The 17,022-nt window shown below is 32.7% G+C and overlaps 2 protein-coding genes across 10 annotated transcripts in view; one reads left to right on the forward strand and one right to left on the reverse strand.

The window, feature by feature from the left end:
• LOC126848034 (uncharacterized) overlaps positions 1-17,022 on the forward strand; it is a 91,277-nt gene that overhangs the window by 51,890 nt on the left and 22,365 nt on the right. The gene's annotated exons all lie outside the window — the stretch shown is intronic.
• The window catches only part of LOC126848036 (uncharacterized), a 122,347-nt gene that overhangs the window by 45,547 nt on the left and 59,778 nt on the right, over positions 1-17,022 (reverse strand). For 2 of the 9 annotated variants that reach the window (XM_050588537.1, XM_050588540.1), the window contains 10 exons: positions 11,516-11,576; positions 11,405-11,437; positions 11,254-11,313; positions 10,878-10,937; positions 10,474-10,503; positions 10,206-10,235; positions 10,091-10,117; positions 9,860-9,910; positions 9,559-9,588; positions 9,302-9,388 (listed from right to left, as the gene is read on the reverse strand). In XM_050588537.1, coding sequence (XP_050444494.1) covers positions 9,302-9,388; positions 9,559-9,588; positions 9,860-9,910; positions 10,091-10,117; positions 10,206-10,235; positions 10,474-10,503; positions 10,878-10,937; positions 11,254-11,313; positions 11,405-11,437; positions 11,516-11,570 — 463 coding nt within the window. In that variant the 5' untranslated portion in view covers positions 11,571-11,576. Of the gene's footprint in view, positions 1-8,516; positions 9,014-9,301; positions 9,389-9,558; positions 9,589-9,859; positions 9,911-10,090; positions 10,118-10,205; positions 10,236-10,473; positions 10,504-10,877; positions 10,938-11,253; positions 11,314-11,404; positions 11,438-11,515; positions 11,577-13,699; positions 13,734-13,939; positions 14,048-17,022 lie in introns of those variants that run through there. The other 7 variants (XM_050588541.1, XM_050588539.1, XM_050588538.1 and 4 more) reach the window with 7 other exon arrangements.

Below are 17,022 nucleotides of genomic sequence, written 5' to 3' on the forward strand. Positions count from 1 at the left end.
TACCGTCTTCTACATACAGTCCACTCAACTTGCATCGCTTCATATCAAAATGACTATGCCAGAGTCGGTCAAATATGTCGACGCCAAGGCTCGAGTAGTGCGAGCATTGGCCACCATCACGAGGTTCACAAAGGCATCGAATGAGTATCTCGCCGAACAAACCAGTACCAGCAAACGGGCAAAAGTAGAAACCATACTCTTAGAACTGAACAGTCTGCGTGCCCAAGTCGAAAAAGTCATTCAAATCATGGAAACTGCAGTGGGATCTAAAACAGCGCCGATCGACGTCACTGATAATTCTTGTAGCACTTCGCTAAGTGATTCATTCGACCAACTCTATTATGATCTTATAGCTATGGCTCACATACATAATATTCCATTGGCTAAACAAGTCGAAATCACGTAAACGTTCAGTAACCAGACCACTCAATCCGGGAATTCGTCGTTGTACCAACTGCCTAAACGCAAGTTTCCCACCTTTTCCGGAAGTCTAAAAGAGTGGCAAGGTTTCGATGATTTGTTTAACTCAATACTGTCTCATTCACCAGAACTTCAAGATGTTGAGAAATTTGAGTTTCTAAAAACAGCGCTAGAAGGAGAAGCTCTTTCCCTTATAGCGCATCTTGCGTTGACCTCAGCCAATTATCAAAGTGCATGGACGATCTTGCGAAGCAGGTACGGGAACAAACGTGATTTAGCACGTATCCATTTAGACGCACTATTGGTGCCTCAAAAGGTTACTTTTACCAATGCCGGCTCAATCAAACACATAATCAACATCATTCAAGAACATACTGCCGCATTAGACAACTTGAATTTTGTCACTCGCCAGTGGGGGCCAATTTTGGTTCACATATTCGAACAACACCTGGATTATGAGTTACGGTCTTGCTGGGAGTTACGGGTTGGCGAAAATCATGCTCCCACGGTAAACGAATTTGTGGACTTCCTAAAAAATCATATCCGATCGGCAGAAGTCCATCCGTCTGGTTCTACATCAACAAGTAATGCCATGAAACCATCCTTCAAAAACCCCAGTTCAAGAACTAACCATCGTCAATCGACCAGAGTTCTAACTACAACTGTTGCACAGACGCCCAGCACCAAATGTGCATTATGCAAAGCGGTCCATTCAATACGTCAATGCCCAACGTTTCTTAAGGACTCTCCTACTGAACGGTTTCAAGTAACAAAGTCGTTAAATCTCTGCATAAATTGTTTAGGCGCTGGTCACTCGTCAACATCATGTCCCTCAAAAAACACGTGTAAATCCTGTCGGAAACATCATCACTCACTACTTCATTTCCACGAAAAGATGCCATCAAGTGACGATACTGTTCCGCCAACCTCAATGGTAGCGACACATCCTCGACCACGATCTGTTCTACTATCAACCTTACTGGTCAACATCTCGTCGATAAACAAGGAAACCTATACTTTCCGAGCACTATTGGACACCGGATCCCAGGTCAGCTTTATAACAAAAAAATGTGCTGATCGCCTGTCACTAACTCAACGCCGCTGTTCTTCTAAGGTAAACACTTTCTCCGGGACGTCAGTAAACGCAGTGTCTGGCATAACATCAATCGAGCTGGTACCAGTGGGTAAAACTGAGCCCCGCATCTCGCTCGATGTCTTTGTGGTTAACAAAATTACCGATGCAACACCGCAGTCAAGTCTTTCGTTCACTTCATGGTCTCACATTAGCAACTTGGAATTAGTAGATCCGACATTTCATCTTTCTGGTCCAATTGACATCTTATTTGGAGCTGATGTCGCACCAACCATACTGACTGGCACCCGCGTCGCAGGGCATCCATCAGAACCAACAGCTTTTGGTACCATATTTGGATGGATTTTGATGGGACCAATATCACAAACATCCAACAAACCAGCTACCTCATTGTTAGTGACCACAACCGAAACACTAGAACAATCGCTAACACGGTTTTGGGAGATGGAGGAGGCACCAAAGGTACAACACCTTAGTCCTGACGAAGTTCAGGCGGAAACCATCTTTACATCTTCAATAAAACGCCTAGCCTCTGGACGGTTCAGTGTTGCCATACCATTCAAACATCCGCGTCCATTACTTGGAGATTCCAAAAGTGGAGCGCTTAGAAGATTTCATGCTCTCGAACGGCGTCTGTCTCAAGATCCAAATCTGGGCAGTCAATACGCAGATTTTATGCGAGATTACTTAGAAAGTAAACACATGGAAGTGGTTCCTGCAAGCAATAAAATTACTCCGTATTGCTATTATATACCGCATCATTGTATCCTTCGTCCGGAAAGTCAAACTACAAAACTTCGTGTAGTTTTCGACGCCTCAGCTCGAACTACCACTGGGCAGTCATTGAATTCCAGCGTGTACACAGGGCAGAAGTTACAGCAGGAGATGATCCAAATTTTGATTCGAGCTCGAGTAAATAAATTTGTATTCACTGCAGATGTTAAGCAGATGTATCGACAAATCCAAATCCACCCAAACGACCGAGACTATTTGCGCATTCTTTGGCGCTTTAAATCAGACTCACCAATCCAAGAATATCGCCTGTGTACAGTCACATATGGAACCTCGTGTGCTCCTCACCAAGCCTTGCGTACGATGCAGTACCTGGCGACAATGGAAGAGTCAAACTTTCCAATTGCTGCTAACGTGCTGAAGAACGACATGTTTGTTGACGACATTCTTACCGGCGCCCAGTCAGAAGAAGACACACTTTTCTGTCAACAACAGGTGATTGCTCTGTGTGCTCAAGGGAAATTCCAACTGAGAAAATGGGCTAGTAATCTACCCAGCGTCTTGCAAGCTGTGCCCGCCACTGATTGTTCCATGGATCCCGCGGTATTGTTTGACGACGACGGACAAGCAATACTCAAGATCCTCGCCATGCATTGGAACCCTAAGCAGGACTATTTTTCATACAATTATCATAGTCCGAGCCTTACGACCACAAAACGTTCGGTTCTATCAGATATGGCACGTATCTTCGACCCATTAGGTTTCTTGGCACCTGTTATTTTCCTGGCCAAATATGTAATGCAACTATTATGGACGTCCGGAATTGGTTGGGACGATCCCGTTCCCGAGCAAATACTAATGATGTGGAAACGGTATCAACAAGAGCTTAAGTGCATACAGACATTGACTATCCCTCGTCGGATCACGTCGGATGGGCATCCATCGTATGAGTTACATACTTTTTCTGATAGCTCCGAAAAGGGATATGCCGCTGCAGTTTATCTACGGTGTAACAATGGTTCCATGGTCCAATGCTACCTCATCACGGCAAAATCGAAGGTAGCCCCCCTTAAACGCGTCACCATTCCACGTTTGGAACTCTGCGGCGCCCTACTCACCGCAAGACTGTTGCGCTCAGTACATGACATTCTCGTCTCCATCATCCACATCACCGCAATGCACGCGTGGACCGATTCAACCACAGCTCTAGCATGAATAAAATCGTCACCTCATCGATGGACAACGTTCGTTGCCAATAGAACAAGCCAACTACAGGAACTCACACCACCATCCATTTGGCGTTATGTTCCCACGAGTGACAACCCTGCCGATTGTGCCTCAAGAGGACTCTATCCGTCTGAAGTTCTTCATCACCCACTCTGGTGGACTGGTCCCAGATTTCTTTCTCAGAACCCCAATACAGGGCCACCAACAGCTACCCACAATGACAGTGATGCAACAAATTCAGAAGAACGTAAAACTACTCTAGTAATGACTATCAACCAGAATATCTTCGAAGAACTGTTAAACAAGTTCTCATCACTCGCTACAATCATACATATTGTCGCGTACTGTTCAAGAGTCTTCAACAAATCCAACCCAAGCACCATACAGCTGTCTCCTTGTGAACAAGTAAAAGCCCTGAACCGGATTATTCAAGCAGTGCAAAGGCAATCATTTCCGGATGACTTCGCACAACTAAGTAGTCACTCCGGTACTGGCACTAGTAACCTACGAAAGCTCAGTCCATTCCTAGATGAACAAGGAATCATACGTGTGGGTGGACGACTAAGGCATGCAACCATTCCATATGAACAGAAGCATCCCATCCTTCTGCCACGCTCCCACCGACTAACGAACCTGCTTATTGACGATTTTCATCAACGGCATAAACATCCCGGTGCCACAACGCTGCAAACAATTATTTCACAGCAATATTGGATAATATCTAGTCGCCAAATTATTAGATCAAGATTACGGCGCTGTATTGCGTGTTACAAAATACGCCCACGCAATTCACAACCCTTCATGGGTGACATGCCTAAGTATCGGTTGCAACAGATAAAACCATTTATGACAACAGGCGTGGATTACGCCGGTCCAATAGTATTAAGATCTTCAACTACGCGGCGAACCGTGCCCAGTCAAGCCTACATCTGCCTCTTTGTATGTATGTCAACCAAGGCATTACATTTAGAAGTTGCCTCTGACTTATCAACGGAAACTTTTCTGATGGCTCTGTGTCGATTCATCTCCAGACGCGGACCAATTAAAGAAATGCACAGTGATTGCGGAACCAATTTCACAGGAGCGGCTAAATTACTCCAGCCTGTCGATCAATTCACCCGTTCCAAGAAGTATCAACACCAGTGTCAAGCTTACTTAACAGCTCGGAACATCCGTTGGCATTTCAACCCCCTGTCCGCTCCTCATTTCGGAGGATTATGGGAGGCTGGGGTCAAGTCCGTAAAAACGCTACTTTACCGAACTCTTGGGCTTCAACGACTGACATATGAAGAATTGAACACATTGCTGAGTCGTATCGAAGCTACATTAAACTCTCGTCCGTTGGGTGCCTTGAGTTCAGATCCATCAGACTTTGAGGCCCTCACTCCGAGTCATTTTCTCACCCTCATGACTAGTACCGCAAATGTTGAACCCAACCTGGATAATATTCCTTTATCTCATTTTCAGAGGTGGAAACTGATTAAGGACCTCCTCACCCATTTCTGGAAAAGATGGCAAAATGAATACCTACAAACTCTCCAACAGCGCACCAAATGGACAAACCATAGCGGCAACTTGACACCCAATATGTTAGTCCTGATTCGAGAGCCCACATCTCCACTGCTCTGGAAACTCGGACGGATTCTCTCGTTGTCTCCCGGCCAGGATGGGATTGCTCGAGTTGCTACTGTTCAAACCACCACCGGAATCATTAAGAGACCAATTGTGAAGCTTTGTCCACTTCCAGTCTGTTAAATGCTGGACGCATTCAAGGCGGGCAGGATGTCTAAGGCACCCGTTTCTTTTCCATTATCCATTATTACTATTATTTTTGTTATCTAATATAAAATTGTATCCCCGACGTTTCGGCGATAATAAAGCGGCGGTTTCCGTCACAGAACACTAGTCCTACCTGACAAAGTTCGGTACAGAACACGAGTCCGTCACTTTATTATCACCGAAAGGTCGGGTATAAAAGGCTGAGTGACCGATGGTCAATTATCCAGTCGTTTACTTGCCTTGTAGCAAGACCCACCCGCGGCAGACTTGCGCTTGGCAGTAAACTGACTTCTCCCTTGTTTCCCGGGAGCTCGTCGTGCGGTTGGTGCGTCGGCCAGTGGTGTAATAGTCGGAGTGATTCTGGCATTATATCGGTCGTCGCACACGTCGCATCCTATGGGGTAATAGTCAGAGTCATTCCGGCATTACACCGGTTGTCCGACTGTCCGACGCAGCTCTCCCACCGTCCCGTCAATACGACCGACGTCGCGTTTATTTGTCGTTATTAATTACGTATCATTTTTTGTGTTTTCTCTTATGTCTTAAATCAACTTTTATGCATTGTTATTTTCTCTTATGTCTTAAATCAACTTTTATGGATTGTTATTTTCTCTTATGTCTTAAATCAACTTTTATGCATTGTCATTTACCGTTCATGTTAATAAAACATTTTCTGTCACTGCGACAACTAGAGCGTTATTAAAACCTACCTAGTTACTATCACCTACAACCTACAACTGCCTAAACAATTTCATTCGATTCAACAAAGACAAGTAGTCTTATTACGTCGGACATCACATAAAATATAATAATTATTTGATGTTTGCGCATTCCGTATATAATAAATCAGATATAATAAATAACCATTGTTCGTCGCCGTTCGGGCATGTTATGTTATAGTCAACTATAATTATGGAGTGACTTGAGTAAATAAACTAATATTTTTAACATTAAATGTTACTAATAAAAATGATTATACAAGTTATTATTCGAAACAAAAAATTATGATATTAAAATTTAACATCCTTATTGCAATCGCGTACGTTACACATCTTGAAAATATAATTGTTTTGTTGTATTTTATATTTATATATGTATTTTTTTTAGCCTTTATATATTTATAATATGAGTTCTTTTTGGGTCATATAAAAACAATTGGCGGGTTGCATGCGGCCCGTGGGCCGCAGGTTGAGTATGGCTATGTTAAATGCTAATATTTTATTTCTTCGAAGATTCCAAGTAGAAAGCAATATTTTCTTCATCTAAAAAAAAAATTGTCTACATACTTATGGAATTAAAAACATATGTTTCCATTTGAAAAAACGAGTTTCGTAGTTCTATAACGTATAAGGGTTGAAGATAAAAAAATTCTAAATATTGAAAAATGTAGTAAAATATGTACCTAAAAGTTTAGAAAAAAAAAATTCTCAAAATATTCATGTTTTCCGAGAAAATGACTGTCTTACGTTAGTTGGATCACCCTGTATAAGCAAAGATTAGAGTTTATACAATTTTCATTAAACTAAAAATACATAACAACAATATTGTATTGATTAAAATTAATGGTGAATAATATATTGTGCGTTAAACAACAACTAAAAGGGTCTAAAGAAAAATTATAATGATTATAATAGTAAGTACGACATGATTAAGATCTGGACTCTTCCGATAGTAGCTGTTATCTAGAAGTTGTCAAACGGACAGAGCCTGCGCGCGCCAAGTTGGAATTCAAATACTGTTTCGAACAGCAAAGGCAAATTACTTTTATTTATACGAAAAGAGAGAAATTACTATAATTTCAGAAGTAATCTAAAAAGGGACAAGTTTTAGCATTTTTTCAATAGGGACTGTATTTGACCACCATGTACTTGAAGGGGGTTAGTTATCTAAATGAACGTTGCCTACTCCTATCGGCTCAGAACTCAATAAATTCTACTCGCTTCCAAATCGTGATAAAATTAAGCAGCTCATTTGAATTTAGTATATGAGTAAGGTATAAAAAAGTACGGTTAGTTGTTACAGTTTTTATATTTTTTATTTTTCATAAATTATTTTCTGAATGAATGTTAGAACACAAGGGACTACTTTTTATTTGTGTCAAAAATTTTAAAAAATGGACAAACATGAAAAAAGTACAGCCTACGAATTTTAGGTGGGAAAACTTAAAACAAAATATGTTTGCGTACTAGTTCGCAGATTGGATGTGTACAACAAGTACTTTTTCATGTTTCTTTTAGGTTTTGAAAAAAAAACAGTTCCTCTCTTCAAAGTACTACACCGAATCGGGAGCTGTTATTACCGTTTTACTTCTAAATCAAAAGGAAAATAAAATTTTACAAAACAAAGTTTGTTTATATTTTTTTGTTTACTTCACTACATGTAACCATTGTAAATATCAATTGCAAAGAAAATTATTTTTTTGAAAATTAAAAAATACCAAAAGAAATTCCTAACTGTGCTTAACTCTTCTTTAAGCTATGATGAAAACTTTGTAGGTTTTTGCGGTCAATTCTATGAAAAAAAATACTTTTGACAATTTAAAAAATGACCATTGATTTGCGTTGCACATTGACATTAAAAATTGGTGGAAATTTTTTTGGAGTCTACTGGTCATCAGAATCCTAAGAGTTGTATATTTATATACAGGGTGATTCAATTCATTAATGCCAAAACCATATTGTACACCCACATGTATAAATGATTTTAAGTGTTATACAGTGAGGTTTTTGTATAATTTGTTTCTAAAGTGACGCCAAGTTCAAAAATGAATAATAATTTACTAAAAACTGATCCGTGTCGCGGGACGCGCGTTTGGAACGAAGTCCCTTTCATATGCAGGATTTGTACAGGATTTGTTATGAAAACTATGTGGTGCGGTTGGCGTGATCGGTTGCCAGGAGTGAGGGGTACCGGGTTCTCAAATCCGGGCTCCCCTCCCAACACTTTTTGCATTTTTTTAAAACTTTTTTTTCAACTTTTATGGTAATTTATATTGCAAGAAGTCTAAAAACTTATAAAATATTTATATTGTATGACTATAGAATATTATATTTATATAATATTCTACACTGTTTTAGTTAGTCACTCGACATTATAATTCTATTTAGGTTATGTTACCTTTAACATAATCACCATTAATATGAATTATATATAAATGAACCTGTCATCCAAAATTTGCACATTAATTTAGTAAAGGTAGAAATATAAGGAAAGTATTTGGAAGCAGAAATAAGAAGATGCAATACATCAGATAAAAAAATATAACTTTACAAATTCAGTAATATTTATTTTGTTGGTAGACATGACATAAAACAGAAAAAAACGTATAATATTATGTACTTACAAAAACGTTTATTATGTGGAATATGTTATTGGAAAAATCCACCAACGGTTCTTTTTCCGTCAGCTTAAGTTTGTGTATACCATTTTACAACTTAAGATTTCATAATAAATATAGGGATAATAATAAGATAAATTATAATACATCATGGAATGAAAATGGAACTTGTGGACGTCCAAGTCGTAACTGTTCCTCGAGGAATTGTAGTGATTCGTTTATGTTAGATAATCTTATTTCGGACCATGCGTTATCAATTTTTCTGTAATATCTTTTGGTATCATTTGTATCCGTTAAGATACATATTAGGTCAATTGGATCAATGTCAACTTGTTTTATGAACGATTCTGGAAATTGTGTACTCAAGTATAATCCTAGCAAACGACACTTCGGTAATAAAGAGGCTTCATCATGCTGCCCAGATTCTTAAAAATTTGAAAACTTTTTATTTAAATTTGCTTATATTAGCTTACTAGTTATTACATTTCTTTACAGTGCAGGACACAACTATTTTATTTGTCAATACGAATTCATAAAAAAAATAATACAATAAAAATGGTGTCCGTACTGTACAGCCATGATATTTGTATTACTTGAAAGTACGTGTAAGTAGATATAATTTAATTGGATAATTGCTTATAATTAAAACAGTTGTATCCTTGTATATATATTAATAGCGTTCAAAAACCATACAACTTCGTAATAATATTTACCTAATACACGACGTCTGATTACGTTTTTTAAAGCTGGAACAACATGTTGTCTTCTATCGTCTCCGAGTTGTTTCAATGATATAGATTCTACGAAAATAATTATTAAATGATAGTGTTGCAAAGAAATAATAAAACTATAAAATTTTTTACAATATTACATAATTATTTTTAAAAAATTAAACAAAGAAAATAAAAAAAATATCAACTTTAAAACACGATTTTAAAACCATTTAGGACTATAAAAAAATCGTAATTACCTCTATAAAATCCATTAATTGGTTCTAATTCTGTAACAAATACATCAAACATTAAATTATTATGCAGTTAATAAAACCTTTTTAATATGACATTAACTCTATACCTGAGGTTAATTAGACTATTGTAAATTATTATTAAATAAATAATCATTCATGTCTTATAGCGATACTTATTTAAACAGTTTAAATTATATTTCGAATGATTCTTAGAATCTTGAACTTAAGACATTAAGATATAAATCGACTTTTTCTTAAAAACTACAAAAATATGTAACTATTTATTTTTTAATTTTAGATTTACCTAATAGCCTTTCTATGTCTTGTCGCATAATTTGGAAGAAAAAATTGGCTTCTAAAATTAAAAACAAAATACATTTTAATGTACCTACATATTATTTATGATTGAATCCGATATGTCATATTGGTATTGGTCAATAGGTACATATGATTATTTATCAATCATATGAAGTATTTATAAATAATAAATATGCAATAAGTATGATAAATATGAAATATAAAATGGGGTTTTTACTTTGCAATATTGGAAGTAATGGAAGTTCTGAAAGTAAAATAAAAATTATATGTGTATAAATAATATCAAACAACTGCGTTGAAGCGCTTCTATAAAAAACAATGAAAATTATTACGTGGTATTGTGCGCATAATTTCCGGATGGTCTGAAATGAATAACACATTAATAATGATATTGCATATACTTTTTTATGCAATTATAAACAGAAAGACGAATGTCAAGTTAGGAAAAACATGTGTACTAAAAACTCAGAAGAAATATGCGGAAATATATGGAATATATTTAAGAATATTAAATATTTAATACGATGAGAATTTCTTTGGAGAATTCAATAGGAACGAAGTATTAGAAATGTTTTCATAAGATTCAACAAAGACTATTACCCGGTACAGCTAACAAAAAATTAAGTTTGCCTGAAATTACACAAATTAATGATATTGATTTGCATTTGTATAATAAGTTATTACATTATATAATAATAAATTAGAAGACGATGGTCAAAGTAGAAAAAACTATTATATATACTAGAGAATCCTTGTGAAATGTAATGGCTGAGTTGATTTAGTTTAGGCAATGAGAATAAAACATCTTAATCGGACGAGGATGATAGAGCTATCATATTTTTTAGTATTTTTTTCATTAAGCTTCTATTAAGATACGGTGAAAAATATAAGAATTATAACACATCAATTGCAAAACGATAAACTTGAGATGTATTTTTATAATATTTTCAAATATTTTTTTCTACTTTTATCTTGATGTTTTTTATTATTATAATTCTGATTACCGAAATGCCTGTATTTCTCTACATTATCAACCATTGTCTCAATTACATGCTCCAATGCATCTACAATAAACAAATGAAGATTATTGCTATACTAAAATATTTAAATAAAATAAAATTAGGTACCATACAAATGTTTAGAAAAATATTAAACTTGGATTTGAGCAGTAGCCATTTAATTTCTCCCTCGATAAGATTATTAGAAATCGCTAATTTATATATATTATTTGATTGCTCTATACACTGTTCTAAATATCTAATGCACTTTTCTTAACTATTGACAAAACAATAATTTTTAATTTTTTAATAACTTAACATTCAGGTAATTGTAACACAACTTCTACATATATATTAGTATATTATTTTAAATATATCTTACTTGTTTCTGTACCATTTGTACCTTCTACAGTCAAATCATTTGCAATTGCCAAGGCTTCAGCTGTGATACATAATTAAAAAAGTATGTAAAAAAACAGTGGATTTTGAAAACTTCAAAAAAGATTTGTTTGTAAAATAAAAATGTAACTGACTTGTAATGAAAATATAACTCATATATGTTCCCTCTGTAAAAATTTAAATATTAAAATATTATTCAAATTTTATCTACCTTTAACTGATAACTGTGAAAATAAAGTAATTACCATTTGCCAAAACACCCACGAAGAAAATAGGTATTAATAAACAGAAGAGTTTCATTTTTATCTGCGAATAATAATAAATAAAAAACATTTTATGACAGTTACAATTTCCTCCGGGTCAGAGATAAGAAGGTTATGGATTTTCAAGGCAGTTTTAATATGATAACATGTATGAAAAACGAAACTCATTGCTAGAAACAAAATATAGAAATCGTTCTGGGAACAGTATAAAATAAATCATCTTCATTTATATAAAATTTGTATTGTGATTTTAAACTGAGTTTTCGTGATAGCAGTCGTTCAGTCCATGATGAGTAAATAGTATTTTGACAAAAAGGCGCGTATTCCAACGAGATAAGTTCGGAAATGTGTTCAAAAATTAAACCTGATTTAACCTTTGACCTATCATAAAGATAATGAGAAATTTTACGCAAAATGCAACAGTTTTTTACTTAAACTCAAAAAAGTTATAAAATTAATTATTTGGCCTTTTTCAACCCCCTTGAGTCACGTGAAGGAGGTGAATCATCAGAACTCAGTTCTGCCTAAATTTTTTGTTCACAGCAATGAACAAAATGACGGAATATCTCATTGAAAAACTTTAAAAAAAAATATCTATGACTAAGGACCAAGAAATAAATCGTTATATATACAGCTAATAATAATCAATGCATACTATAACCATAATTGTAATTTGTGTGATACACTAGTATCTATCTAAGTTGATGTTATGCATTTTGTGTGAGAATTGAGATAAATAAATATTGTATACGTACGCCAAAAAAATCGATTGTTCATATAATATAAAAGAAAATTTGAGCGAATGTTATATATGTCTGATTATCAGTAACAGTAATATCGATAGGGATCAATATTATTATTTAATGGCAAATAGAAGTGCTACTAATATTGATTTTAAATCCAAACCTTTACAAAGTCATAGCAAACGATCAGATAATTGAAAATTACAAATTAAAACGCTAAATATATTTTAAAAATTTTGTTTTTTTATGGATTTTTGAAATTAAAAACATACATTCCAATTTAAAAAAACTAAAGGCAAGTATCCCCTTACGTATAGGGGTTGAAGAAAAAAATATTATTAGTATTGAAAAATGTAGAAAAATATATATACCTACAAGTGTAGGTAGACAATTTTTTTAAAATATGTATATCTTACACCAGTTGGATTACCTTGTAATTTTTTACTCCATCCACAATATTTCCTAGGCCGCTAACTGTTTTTTTTTTTGTATAGGAAGGTAGAAATCTAACTTGAAAGGTACTTTATGTGGCCAAAACTACAGTTATTTCGATATTTAAGATGCATTGTATAAAAAAGTTAGGCTAAAAATATTAAAAATAGAATCTAGAAAAAGTATTTAACGAAATGTTGTTATTAAAGTTAGACTTTATAAAGTGACATTATACTCTTAATTTTCAAGCGTCTAAACTTGACTACGCATAATGCTCCTTAATCAACCCATAATGGATTTAAAGAGTTTTTAGGGAAAGAAGATACCTTTTTAGAGATAATGTCATATTAGTTTTAAAAAAATGTCCTCAAAAATAAAATTATTGCCGTTATAAAAAAATATTGAAATATCTTTTTAAATAGTACTCTAAGATGTCCAGAAAAATTTTAATTTTATAAATCGTTTCATAATAGCTCAAAAAAGTAGCTCTTGATATTAAGTAAAAAAATTATTTCGTCGGAGTCAAAAAAGGAATATAAAAAAAAAAGATTTATGAAAGTCAAAAAAGAAGTATGATTAAGCTTTTTTTATCATAACTCATAAATAAAATCTTATTTTTAGAGGGTATTAATTTCTGTCTAATTTACGTGCAAAAATTGGGGTTTATCGTTTGTTTTAAAATTGTCAAAAATAAAATTAAAAACTTTTAAACATGCAAAAAAAATGTTTTCTTAATTTTTAAAGTGAATTATTAAGTTTCTCTTAGAAAATTGACTTTGTCTTCACTGCAGACTAATTTATTTTTACAATGACAAAAAAAAACAAAAAATACGGAGGTGAAAACATTTTTTTTATATATTTATATTACATTTATAATGTGTATACAATTATCATGCAAGAAATAAATTATAGGTGCTCGGTGCTCTTTAGTAAGTCAAATAAGAAAATGTATGAAAAGTGATGTATTATAAAAACGATTTTAAAAACTGACTTTTTTTCTGCCTTTGCTTTAGTACACTTTAAGCCTAATGACGAAAAAAACAAAAATTCTATTATATAGTTCCCTTCAAAATGTGAATTGTGTAAAATCATAATAAATTAAGTATCGATAAAAAAATAACTAGCAATGGAAAATCCTTATTGCTATTTTTTAACACTATAAGTTTTGACTCATTCATGCCTTTTTAATTTAGCGTTATTACAATTTTTTTAATTAAATATCAATACTTACTTTATCTGTGGAGTTGGTTAGAGGTTCTTGTACAACAATTTAATTGAACAGCTTTTCAAACTAAATGTACTATTTGCGACTTATTAATGGGCTTATATACATATTTACTGCCACCAAAAAATCACAATGTAAATATAGTTTTGCAGTGTAGATAATATGTTGGTTTATTTACACAACTGGTTCTTTTTTTTTTTGTGATTTATCATGCACTTGCATTATTTAGCAATCGGTGTTTTGACTATGGTTTTCTATTAATACATTTTTTTTTAAGGTTTTACAAAAACTGTTTCAACATTAAAAATTTGAATTACTAAAACTCTAATAACGTACATTACATTATGCTATGTTATAATTAATTAAAATTGACTAATCATTTTCAGCAATAATTATTAGTAAATTGCCTTATGCTAATTATGTTTAATCTAAAACAATGGTCAGACCTTTGTGTTGTTAAACGATCTTGAATAAATTGTTTTGACGGCTTTTTGGTTAGTTTATTGGTTATGATAATATAACTGTGTGAAATTAGAGTTTTAGTCAATCTCAGCAAGTTTTCTACTGTAGTTACCTTGATTGTAAATAATACACATTCACAACATTATGTTTGTCTACAAATTGTGAATAATAACTAGACGTCCTTCTTCAACGTGCCCTGACCCCATTGTGCCCCCTTTTAGTTTAAAATGTTCTCTAGTCTAAAATCGTTCAGACATAAACACCAAAACAGTTCACGAAACTGCCATAATCTACTTTGCAAGGTTTCACTCTAAGCTCAATGGTCATCGGAAACAACTCACTTATAATGTAATGAAATAAAAGAGAGAGAGATGAACGGATTAGGTTGGGACGAATTATAAATATCAAGTTCTTTAAGTGAGATAAATGTGTGTGTGTTGCTTACTTATCCTAACTCTTCCGAGTTCTATCATTACTCTAAAATTACTATTATATAATATTTCCACGTACCTTATTCTGGTTCAGCGATGATGTAGATGATGAAGCTAATTTTGCTCAATCGGCGAAAGTGTTAGCTAGTGAGAGTAAATGCCGGCCGTAAGTAAAGAGGATAGTATGATGGAAAGAAAGATAAGAAAGGGAGTTCGCCGTAGGGGCGGATTTATCAATTGGCGGATAGTCAAAATAACCGTACAAAAAATAATTAAACACACGCGGTTAAAAATAAAATAACGAAATAATAAAGTAGATTAAAAAATTAATCTAAAAATAACGTTTTTATGCGCTTTAAAAAGTATAATACAGGTATATACAAGCTCTCCCAACCCGGCGTTGCCCGTGTCTTAGAATAGATAAACCTTTCTTGAATCAACTTAATCGCGCACACAAAATTTTATAAAAATCTGTTTAGGAGAAGTTTGCATACTTACACGCGGACAGAAGAAATTTATATATAAAGAGGCAAATGTTTTTAATTTAATATAAGTAAAATTGTAAGTTTGATTTATGTATTATTTTTTTTGGGAGGTAAAAAGGGAATGTAAGTTTTCAATTTTTGTATTTTTTTACTAATTCAAAAAAATTAATGAACCGAAAAAATATTTTTTAATGAATTTAGGAAATATTATATTATTATACTATTTAATATTATAAAAATATTTAAATACGATTTGACTTAAATATGCACGTAATAGTTTAGAATCAAAAAATTAAATATATATATAGGGTGATTCTTTTATCGATATCTAATAGGGTTTAATAAGATATTAATTTTTTTTTTCCATACTGTTTTTATACTTTGTGATCTCAATTTTTAACATTTTTTTTTATTTTTACCACCATCTAACTAAGTTTTACTTGATAGCAACTTTTAAAACTTAATTGGTAACGTAAATATTTTATTAATTTTTTAAATTGAAAATAATGTAATAAAAAAATTGACAGGTCGATGACCAGTTTCGGATAATTATTTTTTTAAGTTATATGAATTTTAAAGTTAGGATGGGAGGGGAAGTGCAGTTGGGAAATGCGCGCGGATAAAAATAATACTACACTCCACTTCCCCTCCCATCCTAACTTTTAAACTCTTATAATATCAAAAATAGTTTTCCGAAACTAGTTATCGAACAGTCAAAATTTGAATTACATTATTCTTAATTTAAAACGTTAATAAAATATATACGTCATCATTTAAATTCCAAAAGTTGCATCAAAAAAACTAAGTTGGGAGGGGGGCAAATAAAAAAAAATGTTTGAACAATTGAGATCAGTATGTAAGAAAAACCATATGAAAAAAGTAATTTTAAATTCTTATTAAACCCTATGAGATATTGGGTGATTTATAAAAAAAATATATATATTATAATTTAATAAATATTAAAAATTATAAAAATATTAAATGTTATTAATTTAATAGAAGCAAAAGTGTAAGTTTTACTTATGTGCTTTTTTGGGAGGGGTAAAAGCGAATTTATATTTTTAATATTTGTATTTTTTTTACTAATAAGATTAAAAAAAAAAGAAACCAAAAAAATAGTTGTTTTTTTTTTTAAAAATTAGAAAAAAATTAAATTATAAATGCTGGTGTACCAAGTATCAGTATCAAGTAGTAGCATTATAAAAATAATTTTATTAAATGCTGTTGTAATCATGTTATAAAAGTAAATAGAAAAACAAAACAATGTGTGTAACATTTTATAGCAAACATATTATACTTTATAATATAATATAAAAAAAATTAGAAAATTATTAAAGACTTATTTGTTATAAATTAATATATAAAATAATAAATAAATCAAATACACTTTAGCTGTTCAAAAAATTATACTATTATTAGCTTTAATGTTTTAATAACCAAATAAAAAATATATATAAAAATTAATCTGGAATGAGTTCATTTTTTTTTTTATACGAAACAAAACGTATACTTTAAGTTAACAAAAATTTACATTTATTATAAATGTTGGAATTACGGATACTAATAATTAAATTTTTAAATTAAAGAGTGATAGAACTTAATACTTAGTAATTTACAAGTAGTAAAATTTATTAATTTTTATGGTTTAACATTTATTATATTTAATGAATTTTACTCAAATGATTAAGTTACGACTCTAGTTTTAATCTAA

This window comes from Adelges cooleyi, unplaced genomic scaffold (genome assembly GCF_023614345.1).
Source record: "Adelges cooleyi isolate 19-005CV unplaced genomic scaffold, UGA_ACOO_1.1 ACOO_flye_CR_arks_rails_tigmint_CR_PRNA_16, whole genome shotgun sequence".
Classification (NCBI taxonomy): Eukaryota; Metazoa; Arthropoda; class Insecta; order Hemiptera; family Adelgidae; genus Adelges; species Adelges cooleyi.